Here is a 21,851-nt window from a genome sequence, read left to right as displayed (position 1 = left end):
AATGCAGTGTCTCATAAAAAGCAAGTTATACCACATGATGACTTGACTCTGTTCAACTGGGATTCTGCCAGCCCACAAAGAAACCACAATCCAGACTTTTCTCCTAACTCCTAGTACTGTGAGGTCTACAAGAAACCAGATCAGGTGAATATTGTCTTTGAAAATACTCTCTTTAGTCCAATCTCTGGCAGCATACTTCATTTTCAGCCATTCTGGAAGTGCCTTAAGCTCTGTCTGCAAATTCACTTGGCCTCACATTCAGCAACGCATTATAGACCAGATGGACTTAGAGAAGTCCACTGATTGGATTGATCAAATTAAAGGAAGGGGAAGACAGAGATAAAGGAAACTTATTTTTCCTCTACTTCCTAAAATATATAAATAAATAGAATTAATTTATTTGAAAGGGTTTCCCAGGTGTCTCTCCATGTACTTAGGCTGTAAACCACTGTAACCACAGTTTTATGAATGCAGCCTGGCAGCAATCAGGGATCCAGCCATGGACATGCAGGACAGCTGCTCACTGTCCAAACTACCTGTTGGTCTATTAATATTTTCCTGAGACCTGCAAAAATAACAGACATAAAACCCCTTACAGAATATGGGCACCAGAATTACTGAGAATGAAAACAGGCATTAATTCATCTTTGTGGTACAAACCACAAAGACTCTCCTGATGCCAGAGCACAGATGCTTTCGACACTGTTGTGATATCCTAAGGCAAGCTGTTAAAATCACAGAATCATAGATTCATAGAATGGTTTGGATTGGAGGGGACTTGAAGATCACCTAATTCCAACACCAGGCACGCCTGGGGCACACCTAGTGTTAGGCAAGGAGAGGATCTAGCTCCATAATCTTATTCCTACGGCAAAGTCTATTTTCCACACTTCTCAGCACTGGCATAATGAGCACACCCTACATATTTAGCTCCCTTTTTATATGGCCAACCTTGTTTGTATGAGCTCACACTCCACAGCAAAAACCAGGTCTGTCAACTCAGGTCCATACACGAGTTGTGGCAGAGCAGACTGACAGACAATAGGATTCACCCCAGAATTCTGGCTGGTGGGGGACCTACAACTCCCTTCCAGGGAGAACTGCAAAACCAGGAAAATAAGAATTTTTAGAGCAGACATACTAAACAGTAATTTTTTGGTAGAGGCTAAGTGCTCTGCCCTGGTGATGGCTGTGGCCCTGCCTTTTCTCAAGGATGAAATGTGTGAAAAGGCCTTTTTTCACACAACAGAAGAGAGCTGCATTTATTCTTTCACTGACAGAGAAGCAAAAGCATATGTAAAACTGCAGCCTGGCTGATGTAACAGGTGTCACACAAACATGCAGAATAAAAGCGTATTTTCTGCCAATGTGTATTTGGGCCTAATTATTAGATGCCATTACTTTAAAATCCCAGCTCTGAAATCAAAAGCTGTGCTTTTCCTTCACATAAGAATAAATGTTGAGGTTTCTTCATTTGAATTTTTAAATGCATTATATAGTCCCACATTAGGCATTCGGATAAGTAAAACAAATAAATCATATGATGTCTTTGCATATTAACCCCTGTCACTGTTTACATAAGTCCTCTGAGACTGGACCCCTCTATAGGACCATTGCCATGTACACACCTATTCCTTATGGCACTGCATTTCACAATCTGGGTTTTAAAACAAAAGTGACTGTGAGAAGCTGAAGACTAACTCTAAGGCTGAAGTAAGCAATGGTGTCATGCCACGTTTTTTAAGAACAAGATGAATGCTTGTTGTCAAAAAAAGGCATCAGATGCTCATGTTCCCATTAAACCACTCATTGCACAAGCACAAATGGGTGTCAGCAGTGCAAGATACCCTAATTCAGTCCCCAGAAACTCTTAAGTAAACATGCCACCTAGTGTTTAATTGTGACAATTTCATTCATAAATCATCTTGATTGATTCCTCCCAAGCTGTTCCCTGCAAGTCTGGGTTGTAAGAATCTAGCAGAGTTATCTGGAGATGCCTTCTCCAGATTTGCCCCCTCCATTCCCCACAAAAAGCTCCGTCTCAACTTCTATTTTGCTCCCGATAAGCTCTTCCAAGCTACACTCCCAGCTCATCCTTCTTTTTTGAGGAGCCCACAGCTCAGACTGTCATGAGCAATGCAGAAGGCACTGAAAACTGACCTCAGAGGGTCATTCCTGCTGTCAAGGTCCCAAGCAAGCCTGACAGACTTCAGAAAAGCTGCCTTGTCCCACCAGCCAAATGGCACCTGGCACAGACTTCCCACATCTCCCTGCCTAAAGGGAGTGGGCAGAATTATTCCAGGAAGGTGAAGCACTATTTCTAGCTTACAGCTTGCCAAAGGGGGATGAGTTACCACATAGGTAACTCATACATACCATGTAGGTACTGTTTTGATGGATAGAACCAGCAGAAAATCAGGGAAAGGTGCTTTCAAAGTAGAGCATCTCCACAAAGCAGTAAAGACAAATTTCTCTTGAAGCTATGGCAATCTCCTCCTTCATCACCTCCAGCCCTGCTTAACAGTGACACACCTGGCTTAAATGCAAACAACCCTCCCCATAGAAGAGCTACTGCAGGTATGTGGCTTGGCTCCTTTCTACGCACTTAAAAACTGCCAAATTCTCCTCTTAAAAATTCTAATTGAGATTCTCTTGATGCTTCTGTCATGGACGCTCATTATGTTCCTAGGGATTAAATTCCTATACTGAATGACATCATAGCACTAACTGTCCTGAGTTTTCCGTAATGCCTTGTTAGCGCTTTTTCCAGATCAATAAAAATCTTAAATGAAACTCCTGTCCCTGCAGTACTTCATCAGCCACTTAGCTCCAGCTCTTCTAGTTGCTGTCTATCTCTATTCTTTGCTTGAAATTCTTCTACCTATTTTTGGTCCGTGTAACCATGTTCATGAGCCAACCAAATTTGAATTAATGTCAAGAGTGCAGTTTCATGAGAGATTGTACTACTTTACTAAAAATCCAATTATTCTGCATCTGCTGCATTCTTTTCATTCAGTACTTTTGTAAATCCATCAAAAAGGCAATCAAGAGTAACTGGCAGCATTCCTTCTTTATAAGCCATGCTGATGACTGTGTGCAGTCCCACCATTCTCCAGGGCTAAAAATGCATTACAAGGCAGAGTCCATTGTTACCACTTGTACTTGTCACTCCACAGCCTCCTCTTTTCCAAATATGAGCAGTTATAAAAACTATTGGTTCCCAAACTTTGTAGTCAAACCTCAGCTGAGAACAGTCAACAGCACTTGCTTCACTGTGGCCACTACCAGCTGTCCTTCTGCCCAGGCTGCTGCCTCCTCCTGCCTGGCAGAGCCATCAAGCTCTACTAGCTGAGACTGCCCGGCTTCCAGGTGCTGACACAGCCTAAAGGTGACCAGGGAGATACCTGCAAGTGGATTCCCAGTATCCCAGCAGTAGGATGTGGATGCAGGCTGCTAACCTGTCTCTGTGGTGAGAGACCAGCTGAGACAGCCTTGGACAGTAGGATCCTGGCTGCAGTTATTTCACCTCTAGTGCAGTGGCGATTTTGAAGGTTGAATGTCCCCTCCTCCCAGCAGAAGGAATCAGATAACCGGCCCTTAGCTACTTTAGTACGTTGTCTTCATCTAGCCAAGATGAATCAGAGCCTAGATAATACATTTTCAGACACAGAAAACCACTGAGAAATAGGACTAGAAGGTACTGTAAGATGTTTTTCTCCAGCCTGCCTCAGGTATCCATGCTATCTGTGCCATTTCTGCCAGATGTTTTCTAATATGTTTCTATGCCTTACGATGAGGGAGATTTTGTCACCCCCCCAGGTGCTGGTCCAGCCCAGCATTTCACTGCTCTTTTTTTTCTCCCTTAATAGCTAACCTGCAGTGTTTATCACTGTATTTTGGTCCTATCATTTCTTGTCATATCCAGCATGAACACAGAGGACAGCTTATTTTTTTCCTTATAATTGCCCAAGCCAATGTATGACCTAGACATGAATGTCACTTAAAATACTTCTTTTCTAATCAAAATATAAACAAAAAATGCTACTCACAATTTAAATACTTTCTTTTTGACACTAATTCCAAGTCCTCCACTACCAGAAATTAATCTCTCTCTTATATTTAAGAAGCTGAACACTTGTCTTCCAATATCAAAACATGACAGTTTAAAGGTGCTTGTAAAACTTTAGTGCCTATTCCTACACAGTGTCTCAAATTTCATGCAAGATAATCAAGTACAGATTTTTACTTAAAAGATGCCTTTTCATTTTCCAGTGGCTAGACAAATGAAATGTTTATGCTGAAGGTTCCATCCCAATCCCTGTGGAAGTTTGTTTATATGAATTGAATGCCATCAAACAGTGTAAAGAGTATAAAAGCCAAGATAATACACCCTCATATAAGCTTTAAGTTTTAGTACATCAAACCAAGCATGGTTTTTATGCAACAAACATTTAGCTTTAGTAGAATTATTAATAAGATCTTAAGAGGAAAATACCCAAGAGAAAAGGATTAATTTATGAATTTAGTAGAGCCTAGCTGCAGATACATGGTACTGTATTTGAAGAGCCAGGTGCATTTGCCTTAGGAGTACTATAACCACTTCTGGTGTACTGAATAATTTTTAGTACTAAACTGAAATTCTCATCTGAGAAAATTTCAACCTGGTTGTGATACTCACATTGCTTCCATTTGGCTGCCTTTCAAAAACACTGGATTGGGAAACACTATGGTGGTAACAAACTTGATATTTACCTTTGCTCCATATGCTTAGCAATGCCCTGAACTGCTCCAAGACTCAGTGAAATCCTTGGAGGTCTTCCCCTTAATTCAGTAGTGTTTGGATCAGATTATACCCACTGTATCATGCCATTTGTGTAAATCAGTATTGTCTCCAACTTACAAGCTCTCTTCAGGCATAATCATATCACTTATTCTGCTTAAGGCAAAAGTCATGAATTCTAAGCTGATGGTAATAACACAACATAAGCCAGGAACTTGCAGAGATGTTAACAGTTCAGGGAAGCAACGTAACCAAATGCTTTGCTTTGGTACCTCTCTTTCTCTTGATTCCCTCAATTTCCACTATTGTTATAATGAAAACAAATTATCCCTTTCAAAAATCATTCTTTAATCAGGCTAAATATTAGGTAATAGGAGTGCCACAGTCAACTACAAAGCACTGTCCCTTTTCCTGTGCACAAACATAGACAGCCAGAGGGAAGGAATTGAAAAAGACACTTTCCATGATTTAACTCTGGTAGTTTTCTTATTTTTATTTCTTATATAGTATCTATTTTATAGATGCATTAAACAAACAAAAAGCTGCAAAGAGACACAGCCAGAAAATACAAAAGAATGGCAACACTGAAGGGCAAAAGAAAATGATCAGATGAATATATTTTTGGTATGATGCTGTTTGTCATTTGAAATACAAATTTACTAAAATATATATGCTGGTAGACCTACTGCATTAATATAAACTCCTCCTTGCTGAGCTATAATACCAAAGAGTATTCTGGATAGAATCACTACTGAATTGCTAACAGTTATTTAAAGAAGAGAGTCAGCTATGTAGTTAAGTACTCATGTCAAGGCATGCTACAATTAAGTAAATACATGTGGTAACCTGTGTGTAGAATATTACTCTTGCAGGACAAGCCTGAGTGACTGATGAAAAGAATTCATTTACTCCCAAAGTCATTTGGATGTATTAGTTTGCTGCTTCTAGCTGCAAAAATGCCACACATACATTTTATCACTGCATGCATTACTTAACCCTGCAGATAAAGGCCACCTTTGTGTACAGGTTTTATGTTGCTTTTTATCAGTGTGGTGTCTGAGCATCTTCTGGGCAGAAGCAGTATGGCCAGGGAGAAGTCCCTTGTGAATTCTGTGGCCATGCATACAAGAGTGTGACTGTAACCCCTAACAGGCAACAATGGTGGGTTGTTAACATCCATGTAGAACTGAGCATTTCAATTTGTTCTGACCAAGCATGCTGCAAAAAGCAGGGAGTTGAAGGCAATGTAAAACACAACATGTCAGATTATCAGTGCCTTTCCAGCCCAGAGTCTGCAGGAACAGATATTTCTGCTCACTACCTTCTTAACCCCAGGATCTGCTGCTGGGGCAGCACAGTACCCTGCAGCCCTCCTGTGGAAGGAAACTCTCAACATCTGGAGAGACATCCCAGCAGAGAATTAAACACTATCTAGCAACCTGTAATAGGATCATTAGAGGTTTAGAGGAGCTGCAGAATGGGAAGAATAATGAATAAATGAAAGACTAAAAAGATTTCTTTATTGTTTGCTAATAGCGGTACCTGCAGAAAATTCAATGAAGAGACAAAAATGGAGTTTTAAGATGAGGCTAAAAAGCCTTCAGAAAGGGACGTGGTGTGAATAACAATGTGAAAGTGTCAAATACCTACAAAAATTGAACCAAGCCCAAGGTTGTTTTAAAATTGACTGCCTCTTGTACAATTTTTATGTAAGAAAAACAGCAGTGCTCCTAAAAATTTAGTTCCATAACCAGATTACATCTCCAACTAAGGGATATTAGAAAATAGTCTTTCCTGGAAGTCCTGCATTTTCTTCTATGGGAAACTGTGTGTGAGCAGCATGAGTAATGAGAACAGTACTATCAACTTCTAGCAAAGTTATTCTTCCTTTTCTGTCACCTTTGCCTTAATAGGAATAGTTTTCTTAACTGTCTATTACTTGAGTGGAATTTTCTGCCAAGGAAATCTACAGCCTCCCAGACTTCACAATATGCTAATCATTCCAGCTCTTTAGCTCTAGCTGCGGTGTTAATTGTGGGCTCTATCATTTGCACTTCAATGCCCAGTTATGAGTTGCAGCAAAACAGATACAGAGAGGTTACTATGTCAAACAGCAACACAGAGTTTTCTGCACTGTCCCACTGTTAAGTGAAGACTTCATGAACAGCTTGCTCTTGGTTTAGCTCAAACTCTGCACTGTTCTGTACAGATCATCACTGCTGAATGCCTCGTGCTGCTTCTGGCATGTACTTGCAGCCAGAGAGCAGAACAAGCACTCCAGCCCCGGCTCCAAGCAAACTCATATTTCACGTACAACCAGTATGTTTGAACTGACTGAGCCAGATCCGACTAGGAGAGAAGTTGATGGGAGCTTTGCCAGGATCCAAGTAAGCAGAGACCTGGCACTGGAAAAAGCCTTCCTTAATCTTTACTGCACTTACCAACAGTTTGTCCTCTTTCAGATAGATTAAGATCATTCTTTTTGCAAACACTTGAAGCTCAAACACTGCCAAGGGTTTTCTCTAACTCCAGCCTGCTCTTCTCATCAGACCAGCATAGCAAAGAAACAAGTTGTGGGGCACAGCCTTTTTCTGACACAGGGCACTGTGTCACAGCATTCAGGTCTCACCCAAGGCATGGGGTGGTTGCACTAGTGCACAGGGCAGGTGACAGGAGTGGGATTGGAAGTGGAACCAGGATGGCTTTCCATCAGCAACTGTGACACCTGATCAGAGCATTAATGAAACCACAGATTGCATTTACTTCCAACACTTAATTCCTCGAATATATTTTTCCAAATTTTACTTGCTGAGGTAGGATTAGAAAGGAGTACTATTTTCTTCTTGTCTGTGACACAAAGACTGCTGACTCAGTAAGGGCAGCATTTGCAGGAAAACACAATAGCAATAAATGTTTCAGAACTACATATTTTAGTGACAGATTACTGCAATTTTTTTCACTCCTATATGTGAAGATTAATTGCTTACAGCAGGTTACACTTCTCCTACATTCACCATTAACTTGAACTACTGGTAATTAATTACAGGACGTACTGGTACCAGGTACTTATCTGCCCTACATCTTCTAGTATGTGTTCATTTGCCCCAAGTACAGCATTCCATACACAGAGCAAACATAAAGCAGGCGATCACAACTTGCCCAAGCTTAAATCACAACCCTAAAAAGACAACATGTGATCATCAAATTTTCTTTGCATGACAAAACTCTATCCAAAATCCTTGTTGAACCTGGATCCTGTTAAAATGACAATTGCCTACAAAGCTAAGAAAGAATATGCAGCATGCTATTCTCCCACAACACTTCATTCCTAAAAATCATTGCGGTTCCTTTCAGATTAAAGATCTGTTAAACTATTGAGACTAAAATTTAGAATTTGTGTCTACAAATCAAGCACCTCATCAAAGTCAGACAGAAATAACTTTTGGATTAAACACCAGCATGAAGTATGTTAAAGCATAAATGTTTTCTTAGGCCTGATATAAAAAATGTTGGATAAAAAAGCATGAACAACAACAGCTCAATCCAGACCAATTATCACATCCCCCTTCTGGAATGGGCATGACTCCACTAATTACAACCTCAAAGAAATTATCATTATGGGAATAGACAAGTACCCCAGGCAGTACCAAGACATCTCATCCAAATGCTGGCTCCTCCTGCCAGCCTGTGCGTTGGTGGCTGACCCACCCCATGGGAGCAGTGGCACTGGAGTGACGGAGACATTGAATAATCCCTGCTGTCAACACGGGAGGTGACAGAACGAACAGACTCCCTGGATGGCGTTAACAAACCCACCGAGGAGATGAATGCCTTCAGCTGCACTTTCACACTCTGGAACTAGTTTCAGTATGAAAGAAAACCTCGCTTGTAAAGAGCCTAATTTCTTAGAAGAGTACTGGTGCTTAACCTTAGAGCGCTGAATTCTCATCCTCCTCTTGAGAAATAATGGAAGTTTCTGTCCCTCATGTATGGCTTTTCCCTATCATTTCTGAATCATTCAAAACACTCTAGGCTGCACTTTCAAACAAACCAGCTCAGTAATCTTATTTTTTAATATTTTATCTGTTCAGCTGGCCAGAAAAAAAAACATGAATGTTTTTTCACACATTCAGCAAAGAATTTACTTTGCAGGAAAATGTCATACTGAATATTCATTAACTTATTTCTAGGGGTCTGAAATTTATTGGAGTTACAGAAGTGGGTGAAGGTTGTGATTTGTGGGCAAACCATGGCCTTTGTCTAATACACTGTACAACATGTCAGCCTCAAGCAAAACATCTGATAGAACTCTCACTGAACTACCACTTCCCCATAATATTCTTCTGTTTTAGAGGACTTCTAAAGTTTATATAAAAACAAACATGAAATTCCCTTTATTTTGTTTTATCCCCATTTGTTAGTACTGACAAACACTTGATAATTCACCAGTTTATTCCAAAGCCAAGTCTATACTTTACCTGAGGCTACTGTGAGCAACAAAATGGAAGGTGACCCCTGAGTCTCTGTCCACTACCAAACCTCTCATGATTTCCCCCAGGAGAATATGAATCAAAAGCAGCTATGGTAGGCTTCACCATACAGACTTTTGTGAGCTTTTTTTTTTTAGTTGCCAATATTTCAGTTGATGTAATCTTTTTTTTTCACGTGTATCTGCATGAGATGATGGAAAACTACTGGTACTGGTAGAGAAGTCCTAATCATCAATATGGAGGCTTCAGCTGCTAAATCAGGTCTCCAGCCTGAGCAGATCCCCTTGCCTATTTAGCCCCACTCCTCTTATAGCTGTGATTGCTCCTACTCCTCCTGGAAAGAAAAATATGTTAGAAACAGCTGCTATTCCTCCTTCTGCATAGGAGAAGGCACAGAAGGTTGCCAACAGTGTAGTGGCTTAGCTGAAGCCAGCTATTTTTACATGACAGCACAGCCACAGAGCCCAGCCTTACAGGCTGCTCCTGCCTGCATGTACAGAAATCTAGATGAGCACAAGTCCTTGTAGGCCTTGTGCCTTCATGATGCCTTTCACATCATGAACCACTTCAGAGGTAAATAATCCTCTGAACACTTAAATTTCATTCCACAGCAATACAAAAGAAGACCTAATACAATCACTAATGAGGTCCAGAGGTGTGTTTTCACCATTGCCAGAGCATTACATTAACTCCAAACATTTTCAAGCACAGGTACCTGGAACTAAGAATGCAGCACTCCTCTCACATTAAGCCAATATAGTAAGTTTTTAAGCTGTCATCAGGGAAGAATCTTGGACTCTCCTCTGTGCTGCATTTCCACTCATATGAGCTGCATCAGGTAGCAGATCCAGCAGAAAATTCACTTATCCTTTCTTCTGGCTGAGTCAGTTTTAATCCAGAGCTGTTTGCTAGTGTCACCTATTGTGTAGCTGCACAAAACCGTACATCAGTAAAAAGCTGGTGGTGAAGGAGAGAGGCGGGGGTCCCTTCAGCAATGGTTTGCCTTCTGTCGGTCTACAATTTTTACACCACCTACTGAAAGCTGCCCAGCCTGAATAATGACATCCAACCCCAAGCACAACAGAAAACACAATCTGTTATGGAATATTTGGTACTAGAGCAAACTCCTCTGAGGCCTTTTAGAGCACTTCGAGAATTACAAAAGACTTGCTCCTCAACTGCAAAAACTGTAAGTAAAACTAAACACAATTTTGAAACTGTATTTTTCCTTGTACAAAACAAATTCTTCTGATTTCCTAGAGAATGTAGCATGGGTTTCAATCATCATGATTGCTTTATTACACTACACGAATGTAATAATATTTACAACCATCCCACTAATGAACCCGTTCCTGAACACCCTCTGGACCATTCTCTTACTTACACAGAAACATCTACACAAAAAAAGCTTGTCACACTGCACTATGTCTACTTCTTATTGTGCCTCAAATAAAGTAAAAATTCCCTTTCTCATGCCTGTTACAGCATTCAAAATCAACCAGTGACCAATCACAGGAATCAACTGAACGAGCACTGGATGTGTCAATGGCATATACTCCTCTTGGACATTGCAATACCATTCAGTTGAACCAAAAACTACCATTACCACTGGATTCATTTTGAAATAAACTTGAAGGGAAGACTTGTGCCATTCTCAGAAGGCCTTCCCTGCATCAGTATGCCTTCCCTAAAAATGTCATTATAAATTGAATTAATTTGTTATAGAGGATGAATAGGTTTACATGTCAGGTCAGTCACTCAAGGAATTATTATAACTGAGAAATCCAAGCCAGTATATAATCAGCCAACACAGATATGTGAACCCAACAGATAATTCTGCTAAAAGTGTCCTAGAGATGAGGATACAAACAAAAAAAGCTGATCTCTTTTCATACTTGCCATGACTATATGACAGCAAATTCACTCCCTGCTTTCCAAATACAAACTGGCTCTAGTCCCCAACTAGCCGGCCAGCACTAAAATCAACAGTCACACTGCAGAAGTATGCTTAGCAGATGTCAGTAAGTCAATTCAGCACAAGGACCAGACTCAAAAAAAAAGTTTTGTTTGACAGCTCTTACTGCTATACCACCTGGGAAATGAAAATATCCACATGCCACTGCTTACAAGGCTGTTTCTCATATGTAAAATAATTTCTAATTTTACATCTTCAGATGGCTGCTAACTGCACAAAATTCTCAGTTTATCATCATGTAAGACCTAGTCCATACAATGCTATGGGATATGGTGCATGAGAGAAGGAGATGAAGGAAAGCCCACTTCAAACGAGAAGAGCAAGAAAAAATGGAGGCAAACAGACAACACCCCAATTTCAGATCCATGAAAAGGAAAGAAAACACACAATATCCCAACTTGAGACCCATCCACCAAAGGCTTGGCAGAGAAGAGGAGCTTTGGACCATGTACAGAAAGCTAACAAACTTGAGCTGTGGTGAAGGGTCAGTGGGAACCAGATTTATAACCCTACTGTGGAAAATGCTTGAGTATATACATCGACAAATATAACCTGTGACCAATTTTAGAGGTAGCTCCTAAGTTAAATTGTATATACCCATATATTTACATGGTGAAAACATTTGCATTAGGTACTTATTAGAAAGTTTTCATCATAAGCTCCAGTCAAATATTAGTTGGGAGTCAAGGTCATATTAACAGGATGTAAATTTTGCAGTGGGATAGCAATACTTGTCAAAGTATAGAAAAATAGGGACAGATCTTCTGACATAACACCTTTTCCTCTCAGGTTTGATAGAAAGACTGGTATTAATTACAAAACTTTTAAACTGAATACTTACCTTTTCAACTGGAGTATTTTCTTCACTCGTTACACTTGCTTTTCTTGATTCATTTTTTGTTCTGCTCAGCCTCCGGGACACTTTTTCTCTAAGCAAAGTGGCATACCCAATGTGCTCATATATGGGGTTTGTTGTCATTTTGGAAATATACTCAGAAGCCTTTGTTTCTATATACAATGTTATCAGGCCATCTGTAACCAGATCATGGATTGATTCAAATCTTTTCTCCCCAACGAAGTGCTTCCCATCATAGAACAACCTGTAGTTTAAGGTCTGATTACCAAACCTGCAAACACCAGAAAAAAAACAGAGGGAGAGAAGAAAGAGAGAGAGAATTCAGACTGTGTTGAAGGCTCTTCCATCCTGAAGCATTTTTGAGGTGCAGAAAGAGAGTGCTTAACCACATATGGGCATATTTACAGTCAACAAAGAGGTGGACATCTACCAAGTAGTCAAAATCCTAAGGGTCTGAATCACCCTCTGTAAGGAAGCCAGGGAGACCAAGCTCCTAATTCAGGGCCCAATTAAATATCTAAAGTTATGTAGGAAAACTCTAGCCCTATTTACAGCAGGTGTAATCTATTGGATTTTTTAAGTGTTTTAATAATCCAAGTGCTGTAGCAGTACATTCAGTTTGTGACACTGAGGTTGGAATCCCATCATTGATTACAGCATTCAAAGATATGATATTGTGTTAACTGGTCCTTTTATTGCATCAAAACTGCATGTCTTTGTAGATTTTGCTGGGCCTTCAAATCACATGGTGTAAGCCTCTTATTTTTCACCCACATTTTTCATATGAATTCCCAATTTATAATTAAATTCATTTTTTGTTTCTACAAATAATTATCCAGATGGATTTAGAAAACATGTTGTTTCATCAAAACAATAGGCATTTTGCCATAATTCTTATCCTTTATTTTTTTTTTATTCTTCATTTTGAAATCTCCTCCAAAATCCCAAAAAATTGTGCTTGTTCTTTTTCAGCTGACACAAATTGGTTTTAATTTACACCACTTTTTAGTTGGCATGACTCACCAGCTTTTCCAGCTTTACCATCTGCACATCAATACAAATTCTAAGCATGATTTCAGCACTGTATCACAGCTACTTGGGGTAACTCCTCAAAGGATTTCTCTTCGTATCTTACCAGCAGAAGGGTAAAAATGGAGACTTTTAGTTTGTGTATATCTCACAGGAGTAATAATGCTATAAAAATTGCAAAATATTGCCAAGGAGTTGGTTTCATCAAAACCCAGCTGAAATCTTGTCCTCTTGCCACTAGTACACAGTGTCTTTAAGACCTGAGGGGGCAGGTTTTGAATGACACAGCTAAGCCAGGAAAGGCGCCTGTGAGGGGTACTGAGTTTGGAGCTTGGGTTCCCACTGCATTTTTCATTCAGTTGAGTAGCAGACTCTTCCTTCTTTGAGCAGCAGCATCCATGCTTCACGTGTTTCTATGACAAACTTGTGGTCCTACTGCCTGAAGAAACTGCCAGTTTTCAGCTTCTGGACATCATGATTTCCCAGCTTTATTTGGGGTTATTATCACAGATAGTTGTTGATGTTTGTACACAACACTGAGCTCAGAGGACAACTTGGCTGTGCCCTCTACTGGGATGCATTCCTGTTCCGTATTCCTCACATCTTCTACAGAGTTTTCAAGGAGATGCTTCATCTTTACAAAACTTAACTCTAGGCAAAAAAAAATCTGAAAATGGGCACAATCTGCTTCTGAAAAAGGACTTCCTAGCCAGGTGCTGAAGGAGAAACTGGGTTGCTGCAGTACCGTGATGGTCAAACTGCTGACAAGAGGGTGTAAAAGCACTCTGGCATCACACAGTGTATTAAGTAACGGTGGAGACAGACTTCACATAAAAGGGACCAATATAATCCCCTCCATTAAGCACATTTCCATTGTAACTGTAAGCCTCTATTAAAATAGCATTTACCTGAGAGCAAGGGTGTAGCAGCCGGGTTGCCGCTGGCTTTCTCTAAGAATATACGCTCCTTCTACGCCAGCAAGTATTTCATCTGCTTGCTCCCGAGAAATGATCCCGTGAAACCTAAGGGAAGATATTTCAGTGATTTATAGAATAATCCAACCAGAAAAACATCCTTCTCCACCCCAGAAACCATTTGAAAACTTCAGCACTCTAGAGTACCGTGGTCTAAACCATCAGGGTGGCATCCAAGGAGCAGGATGGTCACCTGGCCTGGACAAGTTCAGCATAGACACAACAATTACACTTGTAAAGGCACTTTCAGTCAGTATAAACTCAGCTGCAACCGAGATTATTTTCTGTAAATAACCTGTCTTTTCACAACTTTGCTCTTTTACCAGTCTACGCCCCTCCTCCTTGATTCCTTTTTAATGGCCTTACAACAGAATTGAAAACTAGGCAAAAAGGCATTTAAAAAAAAAATGCAATTATTGTATTTAAATATGTACTTATTTAAAGATATGCACTTATATACATAAATATTTAAGTATAATTAAAATCATAGGTCTTCTTATTATCAATTTGCTTTATTCTAATATTATATTGCTTCCTCAAATTTGTAACGAAAACAGACAAAAATGGAAGCAATTATTCAAAATTCTATTCTGCATATATTAAAGTCGAAGAAGGTTCAGAGAATTCTTGAGAAGAACACTGTTTTCTTCATGTCAAGGAACTCCTCATTCAGTGCTGGAAAAATGCAATACTTCTCTGATTCTTTTGTCATTGCTATTTTTAGAAAGAAAGAGGGCCTAGGATGCACAATTAACCTTATGAAAACCAATATTTAGCAGTGATCTTTCCATAAGTACAAATTCAGTCTTGACAGCAGTTTGAGTCTTAACTCCTACGCACATCTTGCTAGCTGATAAGTCTCTGAGGTCTCTTCAGAGGTTTTGAAAGTTTCTATTTTTGCTGCTGTCTAAAAAAAGGCACTAAAATGTACTGGCCTTCAGCATTTTCTCTTTTCTGACAATACATATGAAGTGGCACATTCCTAACACTGCCTCTGGCTTGGTAGTGAAAGAGAAGAAAACACACTGGATGTAAATGCAATTGTTCCATTCTCTTTACGTTGCCTTTTCACAGATAATACATGTTGAAAATATTAGGTTTAGATGACCTTTCCAGAGTGACTTTGTATTAAAAGTAATGTGAATTCATTCATCTTTTTTCTCTGTACAGGTGGGGGATGAGCAGCCTTTAAATGACATAACTTAAACATGATTTTACCAGTAAACTCAGGGAAATTCATAATTTTAGTCGAAAATAATAAGCATAAGCTATTCCCCACAAAATACACCAGGCTTTAGGTTAGATATTAGGACAAATCACTTGTATGGGATACTTGGGGCACCTGCGAAATTTCTTTAACCATGAGTGGTAAGCACTGGGTAGTCTGGGCTTTCTTATGGGTATTTTTAGCACATTTTTATAAGAGCATGAAAAGAGCTTGTATGTGGTACAAGATCCCCTGAACTAATGCCTGCTTCTGACAGCAGCTGACAAGAAATGCTTACAGAAAGAGTGCAGGAAGCAGTGACAGATTTCTTTCACTTCACATCCCTGTCTATCCATCACTGCTTTAGACACAATCGTGTCTGATCTCTGGTGACCTTGCCCTTCATGTATGTGAGAATATCACTTGTAAACCCTTTTAGATCTCGGTGCTTTTGGCCTCCGCAGCTGCCTCTGGCAATGAACTTGAAAAGGACACTGTGCATGTCCCTTTCTTGGGCACCACTGAGGAGACCTGCTCTCCTGCGGCAGGAGCTGCATCCCTTCGCTCCACCATTGCTGCCCCTCACAGCACCTTTCTCTTCTCCTATAACCTTTGTGAAAGGGATGAAGGAGGAAAGTGTAGAGAAGGACCAGAATTATGTGCACTACTTAAAATGCAGCCACATCACAGAATTATATAATAATGTAATTATGGGTTTTTCAGTTTCTTTCCCTAGAAATTCCTGTTTTCTCTTTCTAAGTACTACTGAGTACTGAGTCAATTGCTTTTACAGGACTGCCTCAGTACTTCTGAAATTTCCTTTCTGAATGATAATAACTAAGGTGATCTTGCCTGGACAGGTTCACCAGGGTGATGTCTTGCAGTTCCTGCCAGCCCTGCTGCTCCACAAACCCAAGCACGCTCCTTGGTAAGAGATTGCAGCAATGGTTTTACAAGTCCTGCTGTAGGAAGTGTGAAGTGTTACTCAACTGGCTGCTGTCTTCAGCTCTGTTGTACTCTAGTGGCTGCATCTGAATTCCTCATTGGCAAAGATAATATTTAAAAAATGAAACTTCAGTAATCACGGCCAAAGCTACCGGCTATTGAGCCTTCTGATGGTAGAAAAGGATCATTAAACACAGATGGTATGTCTGGGATGGAATAAAAAAAAGAACATGGGATCTAAGTAATTTAGCTAGTGATAAGGGCTGGGGTCTCAGCATATTACTCAAGTAAAGGCCAAATGCCAAGTCTGGGTGGCTGCTGCAGTGGCTGTGTCTTTCAACTTCACCTGCCCAGACCTCCATGCTAATGCACAACACAGCCCCTTCCTAGTTATTTATCGGCAAAAAGACTGCTGAGTGCAAAGGAATCACACTCTAGTGGTTTGTTATTTTCCTTCAAACAAAAATACACCTCTTCTTTGGGCATTTTGGACCTCGTAACTTTAGCAGGGAGAGCAGCAGTTACACAAGCAGTATATACACACATACCTCCACAACTCAGTAGGGTGGTGAAAGCATCGGAACATTCACAAAAAGGCACTGAGAGAGACAAGCTGCTTTTCCCCTCTCCAGGCCAGTGCAGGACCACTAACAGGTTTAAGCAGCAACCAAAATAAAAGGAATAAATACCCCAGGCAATTTTTTCCCCCCCAAAACTCTCCTGAGAAAAGTAAAATAAACATGCAGGCTCACACAACAGCATAATCCAAGGACTGTGAGCAGCAGTAATGGACTGTGACAAAGCTATACTATCAAGCTTTCATTATACTTGGCTCCCATTTGAAGTGAAAGGTAAAATAAAATATTTTATTAGACCTCTACAGTGCCTTTTTTTTTTTTTTTTTTGTTCTAGAGCAACAACTTTTGGATACATCCAACAGACACTTAAAAGAGAAAACACTTACTCTCTTCCGTAATACTTTGGTCTGTTCTCCACCTAAAATTTGAAGGAAAGAAACATTAAAAACATAATTCCAAATAAACTACATAAAAATGAATTACTCTTGATGAATAATGAGGACTACTGCACCCATCCAAGCTACAAAATTCTGCACATTCAGAACTGTGACTGGAACATGACTACACAGAAGAACAGAAAAATGAAAACAGAAAAGGTGGTTTTATTGATATATTTCAGGGAGGGAAAACACGAATCAGTGGTCAAATAATAGAACGACACATAATTGTATGAAATCTGACCAAAGAATATTTTACTGCAGTTTTGCCAATCTCGTATTTATAACATAAAGTAGGACCATTTTTGTTATATACCCTTTGTATACGTTTGTATACCCTTTATCTATATTACATATGCATTATGTATATATACTATATATACTTATATATCCTTCATATACATTTTTGCCTTTACATGGCAACAGACTGAAAACAAAATGTCTAATATGCTTTGAACAAACCGGGTTTTATGTATTTACACCTAGTCCTACATTCTGTGAAGTCTCAAGTTTTTGTGGGCCCGACGCAAAGTACACTGGAAGTCGGCGGGAGAACTCCCAATTATTTCAGAGAGGCTTGAACCAAATCTTAGGGATGCCATGAGCTCTGGGCACGCGCGGCCGGGTGACTCGTTCGGCAGCCCCGGCTCCCTGCGCCATTCCCGGTCCCCGTGTCCCATGGCGGCGGCTCCCGCGGCGGGACCGGCAGGGGGCGCTGCCCGCCCGGCCTTGGCACGGGGCCGCTCCCGGGGCGCCCCAATGAGCGCAGCCCGGCCATGGGTCATTAATGAATCCCGGCCTTGGGCATTAATGAATCCCGGCCATGGGTCACTAATGAATCCCGGCCTTGGGCATTAATGAATCCCGGCCATGGGTCATTAATGAATCCCGGCCATGGGTCATTAATGCAGCCCGGCCATGGGTCATTAATGAATCCCGGCCTTGGGCATTAATGAATCCCGGCCATGGGTCACTAATGAATCCCGGCCTTGGGCATTAATGAATCCCGGCCATGGGTCATTAATGAATCCCGGCCATGGGTCATTAATGCAGCCCGGCCATGGGTCATTAATGAATCCCGGCCTTGGGCATTAATGAATCCCGGCCATGGGTAATTAATGAATCCCGGCCTTGGGTCATTAATGAATCCCGGCCTTGGGTCATTAATGAATCCCGGCCATGGGTCATTAATGAATCCCGGCCATGGGTCATTAATGCAGCCCGGCCATGGGTCATTAATGCAGCCCGGCCATGGGTCATTAATGAATCCCGGCCATGGGTCATTAATGAATCCCGGCCTTGGGCATTAATGAATCCCGGCCATGGGTCATTAATGCAGCCCGGCCATGGGTCATTAATGAATCCCGGCCATGGGCATTAATGAATCCCGGCCATGGGTCATTAATGAATCCCGGCCATGGGTCATTAATGAATCCCGGCCTTGGGCATTAATGAATCCCGGCCTTGGGTCATTAATGAATCCCGGCCATGGGTCATTAATGAATCCCGGCCTTAGGTCATTAATGAAACCCGGCCTTAGGTCATTAATGAATCCCGGCCTTGGGTCATTAATGAATCCCGGCCATGGGCATTAATGAATCCCGGCCATGGGTCATTAATGAATCCCGGCCATGGGTCATTAATGAATCCCGGCCTTGGGCATTAATGAATCCCGGCCTTGGGTCATTAATGAATCCCGGCCATGGGTCATTAATGAATCCCGGCCTTAGGTCATTAATGAATCCCAGCCATGGGTCATTAATGAATCCCGGCCATGGGTCATTAATGAATCCTGGCCTTGGGTCATTAATGAAGCCCGGCCATGGGTCATTAATGAATCCCGGCCATGGGTCATTAATGAAGCCCGGCCATGGGTCATTAATGCAGCCTGGCCACGGGTCATCAGCGCAGCCCGGCCATGGGTCATTAATGAATCCCGGCCTTGGGCATTAATGAATCCCGGCCATGGGTCATTAATGAATCCCGGCCATGGGTCATTAATGAATCCCGGCCATGGGTCATTAATGAATCCCGGCCTTGGGCATTAATGAATCCCGGCCTTGGGTCATTAATGAATCCCGGCCATGGGTCATTAATGAATCCCGGCCTTGGGCATTAATGAATCCCGGCCATGGGTCATTAATGCAGCCCGGCCATGGGTCATTAATGAATCCCGGCCATGGGTCATTAATGAATCCCGGCCATGGGCATTAATGAATCCCGGCCATGGGTCATTAATGAATCCCGGCCATGGGTCATTAATGAATCCCGGCCATGGGTCATTAATGAATCCCGGCCTTGGGCATTAATGAATCCCGGCCTTGGGTCATTAATGAATCCCGGCCATGGGTCATTAATGAATCCCGGCCTTAGGTCATTAATGCAGCCCAGCCATGGGTCATTAATGAATCCCGGCCATGGGTCATTAATGAATCCTGGCCTTGGGTCATTAATGAAGCCCGGCCATGGGTCATTAATGAAGCCCGGCCATGGGTCATCAGCGCAGCCCGGCCATGGGTCATTAATGAAGCCCGGCCATGGGTCATTAATGCAGCCGACCATGGGTCATTAATGCAGCCTGGCCTTGGGTCATCAGCGCAGCCCGGCCATGGGTCATCAGCGCAGCCCGGCCATGGGTCATTAATGAATCCCGGCCATGGGTCATTAATGCAGCCCGGCCATGGGTCATTAATGCAGCCCGGCCATGGGTCATCAGCGCAGCCCGGCCATGGGTCATCAGCGCAGCCCAGCCATGGGTCATTAATGAAGCCCGGCCATGGGTCATTAATGCAGCCCGGCCATGGGTCATTAATGCAGCCCGGCCATGGGTCATCAGCGCAGCCCGGCCATGGGTCATCAGCGCAGCCCGGCCATGGGTCATTAATGAAGCCCGGCCATGGGTCATTAATGAATCCCGGCCATGGGTCATTAATGAAGCCCGGCCATGGGTCATCAGCGCAGCCCGGCCATGGGTCATCAGCGCAGCCCGGCCTTGGGTCATCAGCGCAGCCCGGCCATGGGTCATTAATGCAGCCTGGCCTTGGGTCATCAGCACAGCCCGGCCATGGGTCATCAGCGCAGCCCGGCCATGGGTCATTAATGCAGCCCGGCCACGGGTCATTAATGAAGCCCGGCCATGGGTCATCAGCACAGCCCGGCCATGGGTCATCAGCGCAGCCCGGCCATGGGTCATTAATGCAGCCCGGCCGTGGGTCATTAATGCAGCCTGGCCTTGGGTCATTAATGAATCCCGGCCATGGGTCATTAATGCAGCCCGGCCATGGGTCATTAATGCAGCCCGGCCATGGGTCATTAATGCAGCCTGGCCTTGGGTCATCAGCGCAGCCTGGCCATGGGTCATCAGCGCAGCCCGGCCATGGGTTATCAGCGTAGCCCGGCCATGGGTTATCAGCATAGCCCGGCTCTCTGCTCGGGCGCATCCACACCTCAATGTCTTCAGAAGGAGCCCCTACCTCTCCAGCTGCAGCACGTATCAATAGTGTCATCTCGCTGGGCTGCAGCTTCAGTCAGTGCTTTCATACCAGTGTGACAGAACTTCATATAAAATAAACATGAAGCCTCCAAATTATTGAAGAAGATTACCTGAGCTCTGTATATCTCAATAAAGATGTCTATATCAGTGGAATTACTACTTCATACCTGCTAATGCATGTAGACAAATTGTGGTTTCAAGACTGTTTCATTCTTTAGCATAAAACCCATTTAGTGATTTTTGCTCAATTTCTCTGACTGGAAACAAGTGCCCTTGTTCTTGTTTTCACAATATCTTATTATTTCACTCATTGGCAAAGATTTTCCTTTTTTTTTTTTTCTGAATAGCAAATGCATAACTGTCACATTTTTGATTCAATAATCTACACACCAAGCACAGAAGAGAAGCAGCTGACTTTCTACCCTGCAGTCACTAGGGCTACAACACTGCACAAGATGAACAAAAGTCTGTACAAGATAATGAGAATCTTCAATGGAAAACCTATGGGAGTTCAATCAAGTCCTTACTGTGTTTCTTTCCCAGCTCGGCATTTCTTTTCTAGCACGGCACTAACAATAGCAGTATCATACCCTTGAAACTCCTGCCCAGGAATAATACCTTGATACAAACATTTCTGAGCTCTGAGGGGCAGGAATAAGAGGGAAAAGAAAACACAGAAGTGAAGAGTGAGCAGAATCAAAGGAATTGCAAAGTGCAGGTGCTGTGTTTCTATGTGAATATATGGGAACTCAGAGAAGAAAGTGTAAAAATTCAATTTAAGTTTCTATTTTCATAAGTAAAAAAATAATATAAAGAAAAGACGTATTAGTCTTGAAAGGAGGTTGTTCGTACGTTCATCTTCAATAGCACTATGTGACTTTGTTATCTTGGAACTGTGCAGCCTTCCTGTCATCCTTAAAGACCTTAATAACCCTTGAAAGCATAGATTTAGCTGGCAACTCAATTAAAAAATGGGTATCAGAAGCTGGGTTAGGTAAGACCACCACATGCAATCTTCTCTTCCGTGGAAACAAAGGCTACTCAGTACACTGAAAATAGCCAAATAAAACCTTTAGACTATAGAAGT

At 41.9% G+C, this 21,851-nt stretch overlaps 1 protein-coding gene across 1 annotated transcript in view; it reads right to left on the bottom strand.

Moving 5' to 3' along the window:
• CHN2 (chimerin 2) overlaps positions 1-21,851 on the bottom strand; it is a gene marked incomplete at its 5' end in the record, with an annotated part of 160,100 nt that overhangs the window by 51,035 nt on the left and 87,214 nt on the right. The window contains 3 exons of the mRNA XM_082299117.1: positions 12,087-12,372; positions 14,039-14,152; positions 17,221-17,252. Of these exons, the coding sequence (XP_082155243.1) occupies positions 12,087-12,372; positions 14,039-14,152; positions 17,221-17,252 (432 nt within the window). The remainder of the gene's footprint in view (positions 1-12,086; positions 12,373-14,038; positions 14,153-17,220; positions 17,253-21,851) is intronic.

This window comes from Coloeus monedula, assembly GCF_965178545.1.
Source record: "Coloeus monedula genome assembly, chromosome: 1".
Classification (NCBI taxonomy): domain Eukaryota; kingdom Metazoa; phylum Chordata; class Aves; order Passeriformes; family Corvidae; genus Coloeus; species Coloeus monedula.
Note: the sequence above shows the minus strand (reverse complement) of the source record. Positions and strands in the feature narration are given on the sequence as shown.